The sequence below is a fragment of the Gigantopelta aegis genome, chromosome 2, assembly GCF_016097555.1.
Source record: "Gigantopelta aegis isolate Gae_Host chromosome 2, Gae_host_genome, whole genome shotgun sequence".
NCBI classification, from domain to species: domain Eukaryota; kingdom Metazoa; phylum Mollusca; class Gastropoda; order Neomphalida; family Peltospiridae; genus Gigantopelta; species Gigantopelta aegis.
The window spans coordinates 53,099,879-53,118,645 of NC_054700.1; the positions used below are offsets into that span (position 1 = coordinate 53,099,879).

At 34.9% G+C, this 18,767-nt stretch overlaps 2 protein-coding genes across 4 annotated transcripts in view; one reads left to right on the forward strand and one right to left on the reverse strand.

Annotated features, from left to right (window-relative positions):
- Nucleotides 1–4,798: 4,798 nt before the first annotated feature.
- LOC121386989 (carboxypeptidase Q-like) lies at nt 4,799–6,679 on the reverse strand. Its single transcript, XM_041518029.1, is given in 2 exon segments — nt 4,799–5,815; nt 5,818–6,679. Coding segments are annotated over 2 exon segments (1,416 nt in total). The 3' UTR covers nt 4,799–5,261.
- A 376-nt stretch (nt 6,680–7,055) lies between these two features.
- LOC121387005 (chromosome partition protein Smc-like) overlaps nt 7,056–18,767 on the forward strand; it is a 28,136-nt gene continuing 16,424 nt past the window's right edge. For 2 of the 3 annotated variants that reach the window (XM_041518030.1, XM_041518034.1), the window contains exons 1-2: nt 11,956–12,360; nt 18,554–18,753. In XM_041518030.1, coding sequence (XP_041373964.1) covers nt 12,272–12,360; nt 18,554–18,753 — 289 coding nt within the window. In that variant the 5' untranslated portion in view covers nt 11,956–12,271. Of the gene's footprint in view, nt 7,211–11,955; nt 12,361–18,553; nt 18,754–18,767 lie in introns of those variants that run through there. The other variant, XM_041518031.1, reaches the window with a different exon arrangement.

The window sequence follows — 18,767 nt, forward strand, 5'->3', positions numbered from 1 at the left end:
ATTTATTTGCAAGAAGCCCAAACTGGTTTTTGTCTTCAAATAATTTTAGGAAATAAAATGAAATTTAACCTAGTTCAGATATTAGAACGATCAGAAACACATTTAATATACGGAGACAAATATTTTATGCAAAAAAAAAAAAAGAACAAAAAGAGAGATATAATTACAATTGTTAAAAAGTCTCCGTTAATCGATACCATCTTAAAAATTGCAATAAACTCAGGAATGCAAAAGCTTTAACGTTGCCTGTTTAACGAAGTTGATTTTAATTGCTGCACCCTAACCGCGACAGATACTTATAACGCGTCGCACGCCTTCAGTTAGGATGCTGCAATCGAAATAAATGATTTCTAAAATAATCGCTTCGTCGCTTTCGGCCGGTTAGGATACAACTTTAGGATGCAGCTTTATATTATATTCTGCATGTTAAAAAATAAAAAAAACCATAATGTACATGCACAAATATTTCAATACATTTGTTAAGCCTACTAGCTATGCACGGTTAAATTTGCTATTGGTCTTTATACAAAAAACATATATTTAGACCAGGAATTCGAAACAAACTCATTGTATAATATATATATATATATATATATATATATATATATATATATATATATATATATATATATATATATAGACACACACACACACACACACACACACACATATTTATTTATCCTATAACTTACCCATGATAGCCATGTTATAAACCCATGTGATAATTTAGTTTATTATATAACATTTAGTGAAATATCTTAAAATATCAGTGAAATAAAAGTATTATCAGTCACTCCGTGACACACACACACACACACAGATACATACATACATACATACATACATATATTTATTTATTTATTTATTTATCCTATAACTTACCCATGATATCCATGTTATAAACCCATGTGATAATTTAGTTTATTATATAACATTTAGTGAAATATCTTAAAATATCAGTGAAATAAAAGTATTATCAGTGACTCCGTGACACACACACATACATACATATATACATATATACATATATATATATATTTATTTATTTATTTATTTATCCTATAACTTACCCATAATATCCATGTTATAATTTAGTTTATTATATAACATTTAGTGAAATATCTTAAAATATCAGTGAAATAAAAGTATTATCAGTCACTCCGTCATTGTAGAAAGTATAATCTTCACGATAAGAAAGCCGGAACTATTTTGCTGATGGCATTTTAAAAATAAAGGTAAAGTTATATAATAAATAGAACATTTCATGTTTTTTGTCAAATATGATTTATATCTCATGTCGTGACGTTTGATATTATATCATACTCGCCGCGCAAGCGCGACTTGTGAGATATGATTGCAAACTTCACTCGATGAGTTATAAATCATATTTGACCAAAAAACAACAAGATGAAATATTCTCTATTTATTGACCCGGTTAATAATGGTATGCAAATTTGCAAGGTATATGCAAATTTGCAAGGTCTGTTGGTAATCAGACATGAACTATTTCGTAATTTCTTTACGAAAAATATGGATTATGTAATCGGAGATACTGTCATTATTGACAAAAAGGGTTATGGAACGATTCAAGCTGTGCTTGGCAATTCTAAATACAAGGTAATTATTGACGGAACTGATTACGGTCATGTTTTTAATAAATCTCGGTTATTCTCAGTGGCGATCATTACTGTCAAACGCCGTTGACATCGGACCGGTTGTAGACGACGTCAAGCATTAGATCTAATTGTGTCGACACAGGTAGAAGTTATCTCAGCTAACCAAAATGCAAACACCGCTAAAGTTGTCAATTTTCCGCGCCAGAACAGAACAGAACAGAACTTTATTTACACTCAGATCACCATAGGCCTACGATGATACATGGAGGTGATTTACAAACATGTTGTGCAGCTGCAGTAAAACAAAAATAGTACAACAAACTATAAACAGTAGAAAATATATAATTACAATAATTCCAAATATATATTTTTCAAACATATCTTTAAAGACAGAGTTAATATCTAACATATTTTGTTTTTTAGATACAGAAATAGTTTAATACATTTGCCATAAAATATATTTTATAGTGTAATACATATACAGTAATTCGAAATATCTACTTTTCAAAAATATCTTTAAATACAGAATTAATATTATCAATAAAAAGACATAGTTTTTTAATAAGATTACTTTTGGAGAGGTAAAGAGATGTTTCCATTTCATAGTGTTTGGCCTAATACTGTAGTATTTACCTATGTATAATTTCCTTTTATTATCAAAATATGGACACTGAAAAAGATAGTGAAACTCATCACCTATATTGGTGTTACATAGAGGACATAGTCTATCTTTTCGTTCAACATTTTACCATCTCTCAGTTTCGATAGGTAAAAATAATTACTTGTCCAGAAGCGACTTAAAATAATTAGCATTTTATGACGTAAACGAAGATGCTTTTCAAACGAGAATATGGTCTTGAATACTCTAAAACAAATGCATTTTGTAGGGATATTCAAGTTATCACGCCAGATTTGCAAATATTGGTCTTTTTACCTTTGAGATACTATATTAATAAATACTTTTTTTTATTGCTATGTTATGACTTAACCAATAGTTTCCCAATTCAAGTTTGTTTAGTTTCATTAATGTAATTTAACCATTTGAATTTACCCGTTTGTTCGGTTGCATTTGTTAGCATGTATTTGTGAAGTATAGCTGAAATTTTGCTTGATTTACCTGTTATCAATGATGCCCAAAAACTGAGCATTCTAATTTTTATTTTTATTTCTAAAGGGTAAATACCGAATTCGGCATAAATCATTGGTAATGGAGTACTTTTTCTAACTCGCCGTATGTAGGTCAAAGCACAGTCCTGTTGACTGTTTTAATAATCGTTTCTGGGTTTTAATTATTTACTTAAATATTTTATTGTTATGGATAATAATCAATTACTAATCGCACGCGTGCAGGGCGACAGATAAATTATGTCGCGTCACTCGGGTGCAGTTAGGATGCGGCAACATTGTTGTCCGAAAATTTGTAAAAAAAATAAAATAATAATAATAGTTTAAATTTTTTTTTTTTTTTAAATGTTGCCATCAACTGTTAGAGAGATCAAACATGTTCAATTTTGTTGGCAACAAAATCATCATCTACAAGAAAAATCGTCTGAGTGCGGCAAACTCCAACAATGTTGGCGAAAAAACTGCTGCACTGACCAATCAGCGTGAAGTATGTTATCATGTGATATGCCTAATATAACGGCGGAATGTATTGGGGAGTGATATATAAACTACACCCTCTTCTCTCTCACTAACCAACTAACAACTAACCCACTGTCCTGGACAGACAGCCCAGATAGCTGATGTGTCCAGGACAGCGTGCTTGAACCTTTATTGGATATAAACACGAAAATAAGTTGAAATGAAATGAAAATCAAAGGCTGTGGTATGTTCTATCCTGTCTGTGGCATGGTGCATGTTTAAGATCCCTTGCTACTGATGGAAAACAATGTAGCGGGTTTCCTCTCTAAGACTATCTGTCAAATATTACATTCGTTTTTCACGACCAAATCCGATGACAAACCTATATCATGACAATTAGGATGCCCAACTGACAAAACATTTTAGTTGGAAAAAAACAAACCTCACACCAAAACATTGTCTTGCAGTGTTGCCAACATGTTATCTTGCTAAATAGTGAATCTGTTATTTTATAGTTACATATCCTTTTACGAGATTCGTCTAGTTAGACCACGGTTATTGCGGCCGTTGAATGACGAGTGCCACGCCCTCGATCTATTACACCCGTCACTCAACGGCCGCAATAACTGTGGTCTAACTAGACGAATTTTGAGTGATGGATGAGGTAATTATCTTGTACCACGCCCCCATGACGTTACCATGATAGTGAAGAAGTTTTATAATTTAATTATTGCGGGCACATTTTACTCTTTGGTGGGCAGCAATTGCAAGAAAATTACATAGTCTCTGACTGTAATGACAGCGTATAACTGTCCAAATGTCCGTCTAGCTCTCTTGCAGTCAGAGTACTCGGGCTACTGCTAAAAAAAAATAAAAAAATCGGGGCACTTGAAATTTCGAGGAGGGGTTACGCAGCACTCTCTTCTTGTATCCGCGCCTGTAATGCCATCTAAGTCGTCATCTTAATGAATTTATTATTAGTATTCCTTTTGACATTTTTCCACATATAGGCTAATTGAAGCACTTAGTCCAAGGTGGACCCAATAAATTACAAAAACCCACGAATTTGGTACGTTCTATTTGGATTACGAAGCAAGGTGAAATGTGCCCGCTAAAATTAAATTATAAAACTTCTTTGCGACATTGGTAATGGGGGCGTGGTACAAGCTAGTTACTTCATCCATCACTCGAGATTCGTCTAGTTAGTCCACGGTTATTGCAGCCGTTGAGCGACGGGTGTAATAGATCTTGGGCTACGCCCTAGATCATTACACCCGTCACTCAACGGCCGCAATAGCCGTGGTCTAACTAGACGAATCTCTCGTAAAAGGATGATGTAACTATAACATACATTACAGGCAAAATCAAAGATAGCGACACCAAGGGCAAGGCGTGGTACGATGAGAGTTATCCATCTTTCTTACATATTTAGTGAGATTGTAACGGTAATGACAAATATATTTGGGACACGTTTTTGTCAAATATAAAAATACAAAACAGTGGTTTAGAATAACAAATCTGTTGTTTTTGAAATTTGCATTACTCGATACACATGTGATTAACATAAAATCATAACTTTAGATAAAACAAAATTATAATTTTTTTTAACACATTAAAATTTATTGACCTTGAATTCGGACACACATAAATTGACACCCCATTTCAATTTTCTCTCTTTATTTCAATAGTTTAATTAACTTTTGGATGTTTAAAGAGTCTGATTAATATAAACAATTATACAACAATAACAACGAATTTGTTATAAATTATTTAAATTTTTAACATTTTATACCAACCAAAACTGACGGTTGGCATTTGTTCCTCCAATTATAGAATGACATGGAAACCAAATTTATAATGTTTCAAAGGCAAAAAATGGACAGCTGATCTAGTTTAAATAGTAATTAAGCTTAGTATATTTCAAATTAGAAAACAAACAACAACTAAAATTTAAAAACACAACCAAAACAAATCAACACAAATAACGGCAAACAGTAATACAATAATTTCATATATACAAAATAATAAACACAACAACGAAATCTATTATTTCAGTGTACATTAAATTTTGTACGTGTGTCTCGGTAACATATCATCTAAGTCTGCAACTACGTAGGCAACTACAGACCACAGCGCAGAAGCCATGTTCATGGCAACAGGGTCTTGAACTGTCATCGTGTCAGCATCTGTGTGATGGAAGTAGAAGTATTTCTCATTCTCGTTGTACAAGCTACCGCCTGGCACCCCCGCCGCCATAAAACCTGCCACATCTCCAGTATCCGCAGGAGACACCAGGCTACTTGCATTTATGGGCGCTAACAATTTGAGTACTTCTGCCATCACGGTGGTAGCTGCCTTGTTCCCGGAAAACTGTAATCCACGAGGTGTGAACGTGCCGCCATCGGACTCCATAACGAGGTCATAATTTCTAACGTCATCACTGTGCTTGCTCCAGTACGATTTACCTCCCACGTGACCTTGTTCCTCTCCCGTCCACAGAACAACCCGCAATGTCCTCTTTGGTCTGAGATTAAGCTGTCGAATCAGCAAAAGAGCTTGCCATGATATGAAAGCTCCCCCACCGTCGTCCATGGCCCCCTGGCCGACATCCCAATGTCAAGATGGCCACTCACAAGAACCACCTGTTCTGGGTGAGTCCTTCCTTTGATTTCGGCTACAGTATTTCGCGATATGGCTGAACGATTCGTCGTTTTGGCGTCCATTGTTAGGCGGACGATGATTTTGTTTCCTCTTTTGGACATCCTGTGCATCATTTCGGCATCTTCGACAGTGATGCAAGCCGTCGGGATTTTAGGAACACCAGCTGCGTAGGTCTGCCACCCAGTGTGCGGGCTGTATATTGAAAAGTCTGTCACACTTCTAATGAGAGAAGCCACGGCTCCGACTTTAGCTGCCTCCACTGCTCCGTGTTCTCTATACGCCACAGTGGTTCCATAATCCACGAAGTCTTCATTGTAGACAACGATTTTTCCTTTAGCTTCTGATGCTCTAGCGTGCAGCTCCTTGAAGGATTTCACCACAATCACTTCACCAGTGACTCCACCTGGCGGCGTGCCTATGCTACTGCCGAGTCCTAGTATCGACATACGGTGTAACCGTGGTGATAGCATTATAGCAGATTCGTTCCCACGAACCCAGTGAGGAACTTCCACCGGCTCCCCGTGCACGTTGTCTAATCCGTCGTTTTTCAGTGCATCCATCATGTAGTCGATAGCATGTTCCAGGTTGTCGGAACCAGATATTCTGCTCCCGAATTTATCCACGAATGTCGCCAGTCTGTCGTACGACTGATTCTGGGCTTTTCCGTACAGCGAAAGTTTGATGATTGCGTTTGCAATATTTGTGTAATTCTTTATTTCATCTTTGATTCGATCGAAAGCAAACGATTCACCCCCATCGTCATTGCTACCGTCTATAATATACAATTCACTTGTTAACAGGAAAACTAGGAAGATCATTTTTATTTAAGTTTTTAAACCTTTTCCGAATTGGGTCCCGTGACAAATTAAAATAGAAGGGTCATTCGGGCGATTGCCGAATCATACCGGAATTGGAAAATTGGCCGTAGAATGCACAGACATACGTTTGAGGCTCAACTGACAAGCATACAGTGTTGATAGTTTGGGGAATACAGGATCAGTTCTACCCATAAAAAACAAGCACCACGATTAGTTTATCTAAGATTGAATACGTATATATTATGCCTTCGATACTGTTGTCACACAAACAGTTCTGCTTCGATGTCTTTAATTACACTTTACTCGTTTTTCTTGTGTAATGCGCTCGAACAAAACCCGTAAAGTTGTCAGGGGAGATAACTATTAGTTTCAGCAGTCTGCTTTCTTTTCCAGTTTCTTACTTGCACGAAGGTTTACTTTTCAAGAAGTCTTTGGTTTAGTCGCTAAAACATTGGACAGTTACTGTAAAAAAAAAAAAAAAAAATTAAATCATAATCTGTGTAGCAATACAATGGATTATAAATTATGCAGGTGATTAATGGATATGATTTAATTTTACTTTACATAAGTCAGGTTAGTCAAAGTCTGAAAATGAAAGAGAAAGTGACATACATTATGATCATGATTATCATTGAATCGATTGATAAAGTAACAGTAATCCTCACGCAAGTCACAGTCACCACTTTTAATGTCTCTGTTATTTGACGCAAAGCTTACAGTAATCCCTTACGTTCCAAGACCTTTCTGACGGCTTTCAGTTCCTTTTTTCCCCCTTTTTTCCCCTTTTTTTCTTTTTTTTTCTTTTGATAGTATGTCATATTCATTCGATTGTATTGTCATGATCATGATCATGGGTAGCCCGAGTACTCTGACTGTAAGAGAGCTAGACGGACATTTGGACATAAACACGCTCTCATTACAGTCAGAGACCAACCTATGTCTTTTTTTGGCAATTCCTGACTACCAAACGGTAGGCAACGAGTCCCGCTCTAATACCACAACAATCCTATGTTTGACGTCAAATACCTTTACATCAATCATTTTCGAGTTAAATGATACCAAAAAATCCACATATTAATCACTAATACACATACTACAGAAAGAAACCCGACAGCACCCACATTCAGCTACGCTTCGTGACACTCCGTCGCAACAATTACAAAGCTCGGCGATCTATTTCGAGACTGGGCGATTCCGCCTTGTGCAGCAGTTACAGGGGTCGTCTCATAAGAGGAGGCAGTACGTAGCACATACTTTTGCCGTATCCTGTCGATAACACCCCAAATGTATCCTTCAAATTCAAAATGGAATCAATAATGTGTAATTGTTTTGGTTTAATGACGTAATGAAATCCAAATTCATCCAAAACGGCATTAGCCAACTCTTCCATGTTGTAACTTCGCTTGATATGAGACGGCCCCTGTAACTGCTGCACAAGGCGGAATCGCCCAGTGCGCGATCACGTGGTCTACGTCTCGAAATAGATCGCCGAGCTTTGCAATTGTTGCGACGGAGTGTCACGAAGCGTAGCTAAATGTGGGTGCTGTCGGGTTTCTTTCTGTAGTAAGTGTATTAGTGATTAATATGTGGATTTTTTTGTATCACTTAACTCGAAAATGATTGATGTAAAGGTATTTGACGTCAAACATAGGATTGTTGTGGTATTAGAGCGGGACTCGTTGCCTACCGTTTGGTAGTCAGGAATTGCCAAAAAAAGACATAGGTTGGTCTCTGACTGTAATGAGAGCGTGTTTATGTCCAAATGTCCGTCTAGCTCTCTTACAGTCAGAGTACTCGGGCTAGATCATGGGATGATGGGTGTATCAGTTTCGGTGAGCATAAGCATTCAGTTCTAAAGTATATCAATATTTATAAACACACACTTGTTATCCAAGTAGGTACTGTTTTATTAGTATTTGTATGCCTCAGATGAGCACTAAACTGGGCACTATGTAGCAAAGTGTACTGCACATGCATCAAAAACGCTTTCCAGATGGTTCGTCCTCTGAACGTTTCGTCCACTGACAATTCGTCCACGTACAATCCGTCCATCCACCTCGGACAATTCGTCCACTCGATTACATTTAGGCGTAGACCAATAAATCTAAAATGTTATTTCTTAGTCATTGAAATGGTAATTATTTTTGTTTTGTGGTAAACTACTAGTATATGAATCACACTAAATTTTAGTGGCACTATCAACTTGTTATTGTCTGTTTGTGTCCATTATAGTACTTTATTGATATGTTGTTATTCTTCAGCTATACTCTACACACACACACACACAAACACATAATTATTATATTATTATTATTATTATTATTATTATTATTATTGATTATTATTAATGTTGAGAGCTCATTCAAAAATAGTGTCATAATAAATTTGTAAATATAATAATCATAGTGGACGAATTGTCCAAGAACAATTTTTGGTTGTGGATGCATCGTCTTGAGTTCAACAGTGGATACATTTTTAGTGGACGAAACGTCCAGAGGACGAATCATCTGCATCCCTCAAAAACTATCATGCATCAGCACTGAGCAGTAAATATTGTTAAAGAGACAGACCCTAGTTTCAGCCCATGAAAATGCACACTAAGTTTACAGACCTGTAACACATTTGGATAAAGTTACAACTAAGTGAAACATGAGTCTCTGACTTTGAAATGGTGAAATACCCTCTTAAAAATAGACTAAAACTCGACTCTATAACTGTTACTTCTCGGGCGCACGTGCATTTTAAAAATATGAGAAATGCATTTTTTGTTATTAAAACACCAGGATGACCAAAAACACTCTGAATGTACAGAAATGGATAATCTAAACAATAAAATCTAAGTAAAGTATGATTTCAGTTATCAAAAACGGCCTTAATGGTAAAAAATATGCCTTAGTGTTCAAAAACTAGGGTATGTCCCTTTAACTACGTAACCTGTTTCGGTGAGTTAAACATTATTTTAAATACTATAAGGCAAATTACAAAATGGAGTCCTCAAGAACCAATGTTAACATAACATTTTAGGAAAACGAATATAACAATTCTGATGTCTTGCAATCATGTTATAAGTTCAGCAAATGAATGGTTATAATGGTAAAAGTGTTTGGTTAAAAAATAGAAGTTGCATTCCACACCATTTCTCACCAATATTGCCCAAATTGACAGCTCAAAATTATGAAAATGGAAAACATTAGAATGTTTATAAAAACATATTTTATTAAAAGAGCAATACTGAGAGGGTAAAAATCTGAAATTTCAGAACTCGGAACTAAAAAAGTTCAAAGTTCTACATCTTCTACGACAACACTACAAACTGTTATAGGTAAGCTACGTGACCTCAGTCAATGGTATTATCTGATGTAACTGTCATCCCCAGTCATTCACAATATAATCAGACATACTCCACTTGTTTATTGTTATTTCATAGATTTTGATTAGTTAAACACAATAAGGCATTTGATCAAGTAACATAAACTATCTATGTGTTAAAGATAATTTTAAAGTCTGTTCACTACTAATTACAATGATACATCTTTAACGTATCTCATGCCAAAAACTTGATTACTTGGAAACTGCATTTGGTGTATCATCGTATTTGCTAGAAAAAGTACTCAATCACAGCCAAAGACCAAAAAGATCATTGTCCAATTGTGTAACCAAGTCTGATTGATAATTATGTAACGTAAATTACAAAAAATACATAAAAATAAAATAGATTACAAAACACACAATGTGAATAGTAAACAATGAACATGAACATATTTCATTAATTAAACCATTCAGTTATTTGTTTGTTTTTTCTATTGTCATGTAGTCACATGTTCAGAGTAGTTAAATAACTTAGGGTTTTTTAATAATCTGTACATAAAAGGTATAAAGTAGAATGTTGTCATCAGAAATATGAACTTTTAAAATGTGCACTGCAATGTATCATTGGATTCTTATTAAAATAATATGAAGCACAATATATCGAACAAAATACTAAACTAACTTTGAATGTAACGTTAATTGAACGGTAATGCTTGTAAGAAAGCAACAGTAACGTAGATTTCATTTCATTTCATTTTTTTTTTCATCCTAATTTTGAACGCTTCAGAAATTCGCGTAGCCTCATCAACTGTGATCTCGAAACTTCTTTTGCTGCGCCCTTTCGGCTCTGGTGTATTTATTTCGCAGATGATGTCTTCAAACTTTATCCATAATTCATCCGAGGAACTAGGCCATTTGAAAGTTGGTTTTTGGGTTAGCCTCGAAGATTCACGTCTCATGAAGGTAACCAGACAATCTTTATCATCTGCATCAATCTGTTTCACGCATCCAATGTGCCAATCGTTGTTATATATTGAGGCAATCCACATATCCTCAGAGAGATCACCGGCTCCAATTGAATTTTCAGAGGACGTACCGGGTGGAGGAACGTCAGCTGTAATAGAGCATTCAGGAGTAAGATCTGCAGGCAGCTGGTCTGTCTTCTCGGGATTAACCGGTGGAGGCAGTTGGTGTTTACCATGTACAGTTGTGACAGTCCAATCGGCATGATACTTTCCTTCCAAACATTGTGCACAATAGCAGGAAACAACTCGAGTTTTTACAACTCCACGACTGACAGGCACCACAGCATGCAGTAGGAGTGTACCTTTAACAGGAACTAGGATTTTATTGAATTCTGTAATTTCTGAACGAGCTTTTTCACATTCTTCTGCACTGACGAAGATGTACTTAGCACTATGGTGATACTTCTGTCCCCATGTGTAAAACTCTCTTGCACTTTCAATTCTCATTTTGCCTTGCTTTACTGATAAATCAGCCATGCGTTTGGCAGTGCCCCCGACACCATCGCATGGTCCCTTCCCATGTCCACTTTCAAAATAATTCCATGTTGCAGGGACACCCATCAAGCATTTATGATCTGAGACAATATAAAATGCTGTTTTATTTCTATACTGAGAGGATGGGCTGTCCGTCCAGTAATGTATCCAATCTATGGGCCCGAAATCCGCTTGTATATTAGGAACTAGCTTCTTCAGGATAGCATACACTGTCCCTATATTGTGTCCCAAGTCATCCGAGGTAAACACGTAGCTTTTGTGTTTCAGGCCATCTTCAGGAGTTGTCTTGAAATAGACAACCACGGGATGCAAAGTTACAGCAACACTATTCCAGTATGCACTTTGCACTTCATCTGGAGAGCTACAGCTATAATTTTCGGCAAAATCCATTTGAACAAGAACGTGGTTTTTCGGCAAATTGTTTTTCAGATTTGAAATGGCTTTATATTGGTCCTTGACCCTTGATGCATGTGCCAAGAACTCGCATGATTGTTCTGAGACAAGTTTACTAAATTGTTCTTTCTCTATTTCTTCTTCTACAATTCTTGTCCTCTTCCTTCCATCTGGCATATCCACCTTCTTCCATTTTCCATAAACAATCTTCTCCCTGTTCAGTTCTTTCAGAAAATCTACAGGTGATTGATCCTTCAGCTTGCGTCCATATTCATCAGGACTGAGAGGCACATTACAACCTGAAGATTTCATAGATTTCAATAATAATGCCATGTTTTGGTGTCTTTGACAAAGACATTTGTTTCGAGAAATGTATTGTGTTAGGATGATATGTTTCGGTCGCATCCTGCAGAAGGGTGCTAGTGACATCTTCACTGTATTCTCTGACATAAATTTAAGGTACAGATATGAACAGTTGTCATTCAAAACTCTTTTCTGTTTCTTTTCCTTATGTACTGTTTTCGTGTCATTCTTTCCTGGCATCACTCTACTATTGTCATCTCTTTCCAGAAAAGTTGTCAACGTTTTCTGAAGGCATTGGCGTTGCTGAAGTAATCTTGTGATATGGGGAATTCTTTTACACTCCTTGCTTTGTTTTGAAAATCGTTTACGGCTAAAACCTGTCATGTTTCCAAGATAATTTTGCAAACGATATTTCTTTATTATTGCACCACATACAACCCTTTTAACCAGTTGATTTCCTTTATATCCATTTGATATTCGAGCTTGTTTAATTTCTTCACCAATAACATTTGCTAAAATCAACTTCTTGGTGATGCTTTTTGGGACAGTCCTTGGACTCATCCCATGTTTACGAAGTTCTGCCACAACTCTTTTTTTAGGAGTTTGCATTTCTGGTTCATTTGGGTGGGAATTTACACTTACAATGGCAGATACATTTTTTTGCTTTTTAACTAGTCTCTCGTATCTCTTCGATACGCATTTATATTTTTTAATCAAGTTATTGTTAAGTGATGTAAGAACATTGATGCGCCTTCTTGATTTGGCTGTGGCACGACTTATTCTTTTCCTTGTCCTATGCTTTTTATCAGAAAATGGCAGTTTAACAATTAAGGATGGTCTGGCCTTTGCTGGGTCTGTACTTGAAGAGATCTCGTCCTCCTGAATAACATCCACATTGATATACGGACTAGAACCACCTTCAGAAATGTTCTTTTCAGCATCCTTTAATCGTTTCCTGTGTTTTGTTACCCATGTTCTGACCTTCTCTCTCCTCTCTCTTGCATCTTTTGTTGTTCTTTCCGTTATAGGTACATAATACGTTTGTACTCTCTCTCTTTCCTTTTTTAGATAACCGTCACCTTCCTTTTCCAATTTTCTCTGTCTATAGTCTCTCTGAATCTCTGCCCTTGATTTTCCCATCCTGAAAATAAAAAAGTCCTTTACAGTAATCTACGTTACCAACATATGTAATCTACGTTACCATTGAAACAAGTACTACACACTGACAAATTCAACAGTTAGTTAATATCTATACATTGGTTCTTAAGGCCAACTGTTAGTAATATGATTTTTGTCAACTAACAATTACATTTTATTCCAAGACTACATTATTTTAGTACACTTAGAATATATATGTAATCTACGTTACCTATACATTGCACACATATTTAGTAATATTCAAAGTAATTGTCTGCCTGCAATTATGTCTGACACTATTTTCAAATCATCAAGTCAAAATTTCGAAGGTAATGTCTTTGGTCTGTTATTTACGACTAATCGGTTATAATCATGAATAGAAAAAAGAACAAACTCGGAAACGATAGCCTATGTTGAACCATTATAGTACAATTTCACACAAACGTACGGTTGTGTTAAAATAAATATATTAAATTATTAAGAAAGATTACATTTATTCACTGACTTACCTTATTTGGTCCAAGATCTTGAACAATTTGTGCGATGCATCTGATTAATATCAGCTTTCAAATTTCGTCACTTGCAAATATTTTCTCCACAGGAAACACGTGTTTTTGGCAAGGGAGACTACTACGTTTAGTGTGATTCAATATAGTCGTACATCCAAATACCAGCTTTCATATTAAACGGCAAACTGTCGTGTTAATAAAAATGTTAACATTTACTGGTAACGTTGATTACATCACGTAAATTACTTCAAGTGCTTCTACACTCCCAGTAATACATTAAAATAATGTAACATGTAGATATATGGTTCATTTAGATTACTTGGTATCACTGCATTGCGTACACAAACCTGTGGGTGGTTAGCGCTATACATTTGTACGATATAGGCGGTCACGTAGATTACATGCTTAACACAACTCTTCAAAATTACACACTGTTTTGCAATATGGAGACAATAATTTGAATTAAAAGTAACAAGTGTATTTGTCATCGATTCGGTGATGTTAGAGCTCTGAAGTATGAATGTGTCACGTTTTTCCGTCGTTATATTAGCATAGTGAATTAACAAATGAAAATGTAACGTAGATTACTCGAATTTGGGCGACAATGTTCAAAATACTAGAACTTTTTTGTGTGAAAATACATTTATTTAAAATTTTCACATGAATACTATTGAATATTACAGAATCTTAGCAACGCATATGTATTGCAATAGCTGTTGCAAATATTATGTTACGACTGTATTAATTTTGCATGTTGTCCAAGCGACAACGTAAAATTCGCGAAATTACTCCTTTCGATAGATAAATTGGGATTTGTTTTTTTAAAGAACCCAATCTGTTTCTGATTGTCGACGTTAGTACTGGTTTATAGCTTTTAGTAAATGATAACTTGTTATCCTAAAACAATATTTAGAATGGCTAGTCGATGGCGACAATAATTTTCTTAAATTGGGCAACATTGGTGAGAAAGGGTGTCCAGGGAACTTTTTGTTCAGTATTGAGTTGCAAATTGCTATGCAAGTTTCAGAAATCACTACACAATTCTAAACCCTATCGCATAATTTTGCAATCCATATTTTTGACATCATTAAATTGTGAAGGTCGTACATAACAACCAAGAACATGTTAAATATATTTAGGAATAGATATCCCCGTACTGCCAAAGTCCCATTTTCTAAGTTTTGTCTGGCATCTTTTCTTTCTTGCTAAATTCCTCCTCCGATTAGGACCACCACTTTTAGTTGTCATACAGCTGTTCAGATAACCACCCATCATTAGTCACAGTGACATAACAACTGCCTGAAACTGGCTATATTTATTTAGGGGCCCTGTAAAAATTGCATCATGTCTACTGGTATATTTTATTAAAATTATATGAGTCTTTCTTACAAATTACAGTTTGATACTGCTTAAAAGCTTTATAATATACTCTAGGTTTGAAATGACCCCTTAATTAATAAAAACATTTTTTTTTAAATATAAGACAAAGTGAAAAAAAAGGTTGGTAATTATCTCTGAATGTGGGGTGTGATAGCGATTGTTGTGGGTTAATACAATAGGCCTACAGGTAAAAAAAAAAAAATGAGTAAATACAAAAAATAAAAATAATAATGATGTCGTCCGAAAACCTGGACATATTAAATATAATAGGCCTAAATTAGATATTCGCTTCTTCAACTTTGATTAGATTGTTATGAAACATGGCACTATTCTCAGGGGCAATCTTCACAAACTAATAAAAAGATATTTTGAAAATTTTACATTTGTGATTTTTTTAAATTAAAGTTTAAAAATTTAAATAGAAATTTAACTGAAAGTATTAATATCTATCTTCTTCTAGAAATTTTATTGTATAGTTCTGAAATTAAGGGGCAGTATTCACAAACTATTATAGATATATTTCAGAAATTATTATTTTTAATTTGTTAACTTCTCATATCTCCTGTCTATCTTCTCCTAGAGTTTTAAAATTAAAAGACAAATAAAAATGTAACATTTACAATTTGATAGTCTAACTTCTAGTACAGTAAAGTACTCTTATAATGAACCGGAAGGGACCATGATAGTTAGTTTGTTATAGCAGTAGTTTGTGGTACACAGTTGCATAAGCTGGATATTAAGGTATAGGGAGATAAAACAAGACTTTACGAACAGTTTGTTATATGCAGTAGTTTGTGGTACACAGTTGCATAAGCTGGATATTAATGTATAGGGAGATAAAACAAGACTTTACGAACAGTTTGTTATAGCAGTAGTTTGTGGTACACAGTTGCATAAGTTGGATATTAATGTATAGGGAGATAAAACAAGACTTTACGAACAGTTTGTTATAGCAGTAGTTTGTGGTACACAGTTGCATAAGCTGGATATTAAGGTATAGGGAGATAAAACAAGACTTTACGAACAGTTTGTTATATGCAGTAGTTTGTGGTACACAGTTGCATAAGTTGGATATTAATGTATAGGGAGATAAAACAAGACTTTACGAACAGTTTGTTATAGCAGTAGTTTGTGGTACACAGTTGCATAAGGTGGATATTAATGTATAGGGAGATAAAACAAGACTTTACGAACAGTTTGTTATAGCAGTAGTTTGTGGTACACAGTTGCATAAGGTGGATATTAATGTATAGGGAGATAAAACAAGACTTTACGAACAGTTTGTTATAGCAGTAGTTTGTGGTACACAGTTGCATAAGCTGGATATTAATGTATACTGAGATAAAACAAGACTTTACGAACAGTTTGTTATAGCAGTAGTTTGTGGTACACAGTTGCATAAGCTGGATATTAATGTATAGGGAGATAAAACAAGACTTTACGAACAGTTTGTTATAGCAGTAGTTTGTGGTACACAGTTGCATAAGCTGGATATTAATGTATAGGGAGATAAAACAAGACTTTACGAACAGTTTGTTATATGCAGTAGTTTGTGGTACACAGTTGCATAAGCTGGATATTAATGTATAGGGAGATAAAACAAGACTTTACGAACAGTTTGTTATAGCAGTAGTTTGTGGTACACAGTTGCATAAGCTGGATATTAAGGTATACTGAGATAAAACAAGACTTTACGAACAGTTTGTTATAGCAGTAGTTTGTGGTACACAGTTGCATAAGCTGGATATTAATGTATAGGGAGATAAAACAAGACTTTACGAACAGTTTGTTATATGCAGTAGTTTGTGGTACACAGTTGCATAAGCTGGATATTAATGTATAGGGAGATAAAACAAGACTTTACGAACAGTTTGTTATATGCAGTAGTTTGTGGTACACAGTTGCATAAGCTGGATATTAATGTATAGGGAGATAAAACAAGACTTTACGAACAGTTTGTTATATGCAGTAGTTTGTGGTACACAGTTGCATAAGCTGGATATTAATGTATAGGGAGATAAAACAAGACTTTACGAACAGTTTGTTATATGCAGTAGTTTGTGGTACACAGTTGCATAAGCTGGCTATTAATGTATAGGGAGATAAAACAAGACTTTACGAACAGTTTGTTATATGCAGTAGTTTGTGGTACACAGTTGCATAAGCTGGCTATTAATGTATAGGGAGATAAAACAAGACTTTACGAACAGTTTGTTATATGCAGTAGTTTGTTCTAAGTATGTTCGTTATAAGGGTACTTTACTGTAATTTTGACTGGATAGTTCTGAAACTTGGTACTTTGAAATAACATAAATAGTTCTATACCATAATACTTTGTAAAACTGTTGGCTTTAGGACCCAGATTGTTCATGTATACTACAGAGTAATTAAGATTTTACATTACCCGGTACTAAGTACTTCAAGCTGAAATGGATCAAATGTACAAAGACATTCTGACATCTGTATTCCCAAATAATAGAAATCAGTATGTAAACACTGAGCTGAGTAGAATTCCTCTATAGTGGCCATCATTTAAAAATGTATATTTGTTTTTTACAAATCTCAATTTTTTTTTTAAAAATCCAACAAATGAGAATACATACATATTATGACTTACCACATTATGAACATCAAACATGACTATCAGAATTTATTTGCTCTTTGTGGCTACTAAATAAAAATAATAAATAAATGATATAAAAGTTATTTAAGAATAGTCTCTTCATATTTAATTTATCATACAACATGTATTTGTTAAAAAAAATTGCTACACAAAATGAATAATTGCTAATAAATTTTTGTATTGATTAGCAACTGTCGATAATCAGTATTTTGAAAATAAAATGTTCCCTGCATTCAGAGTTTTAATAAATATGTAAACAGGTATCCAAAAGGACCATGTATGTTTGGCAAGTATCTGTAAAGAGAGTTTTGCCAACAGACACCGTGACAATCATGTGACTTCAATAACTAGATAGCAGTACAGTTGAGAACAGACAAAAATAGTTTTTAAAATTAAGGGTTTTTTTTAAATGACAGTCACAGAAAATCATAGAAAAAAGGTATTAAGAAATGTGCTGTGGGTTAAATTAGTGGTTAGAAGTCGATGCAGTGGCCTTTAAACTCGCTCCTGGTGGGAGCCGGTACCGGGAGATGAACCCAGTACCTACATTGTACCAGCCTTATGTCTGATGGCTTAACCACTGCTGTACAACACCCAGGTCAGTGGTCCAATGTCACTTCCAACCAAGCAATATTGTTTTGTTAACTCAATATTGACGGTTTTATTTTATTTAATTCAGTTTTTATTTTATTTTTCACAGCCCTCCTAAACTGCAGAGGACAGTCCACCTTCAGCAGACACTAGATGCAGGCTGCATTTCCCCGGTGGTAATAATGAAATCACCTGCACATAGTCTGAAATCTGACGGTATAAAATTCACTCCTCTACAACTGGCCAAACTGAGGATTGAGCCATCTCCTCAAAGCTCGATACAGTTACATTCGCAAACGAAAAAAAGGGGTATTTAACAGTTA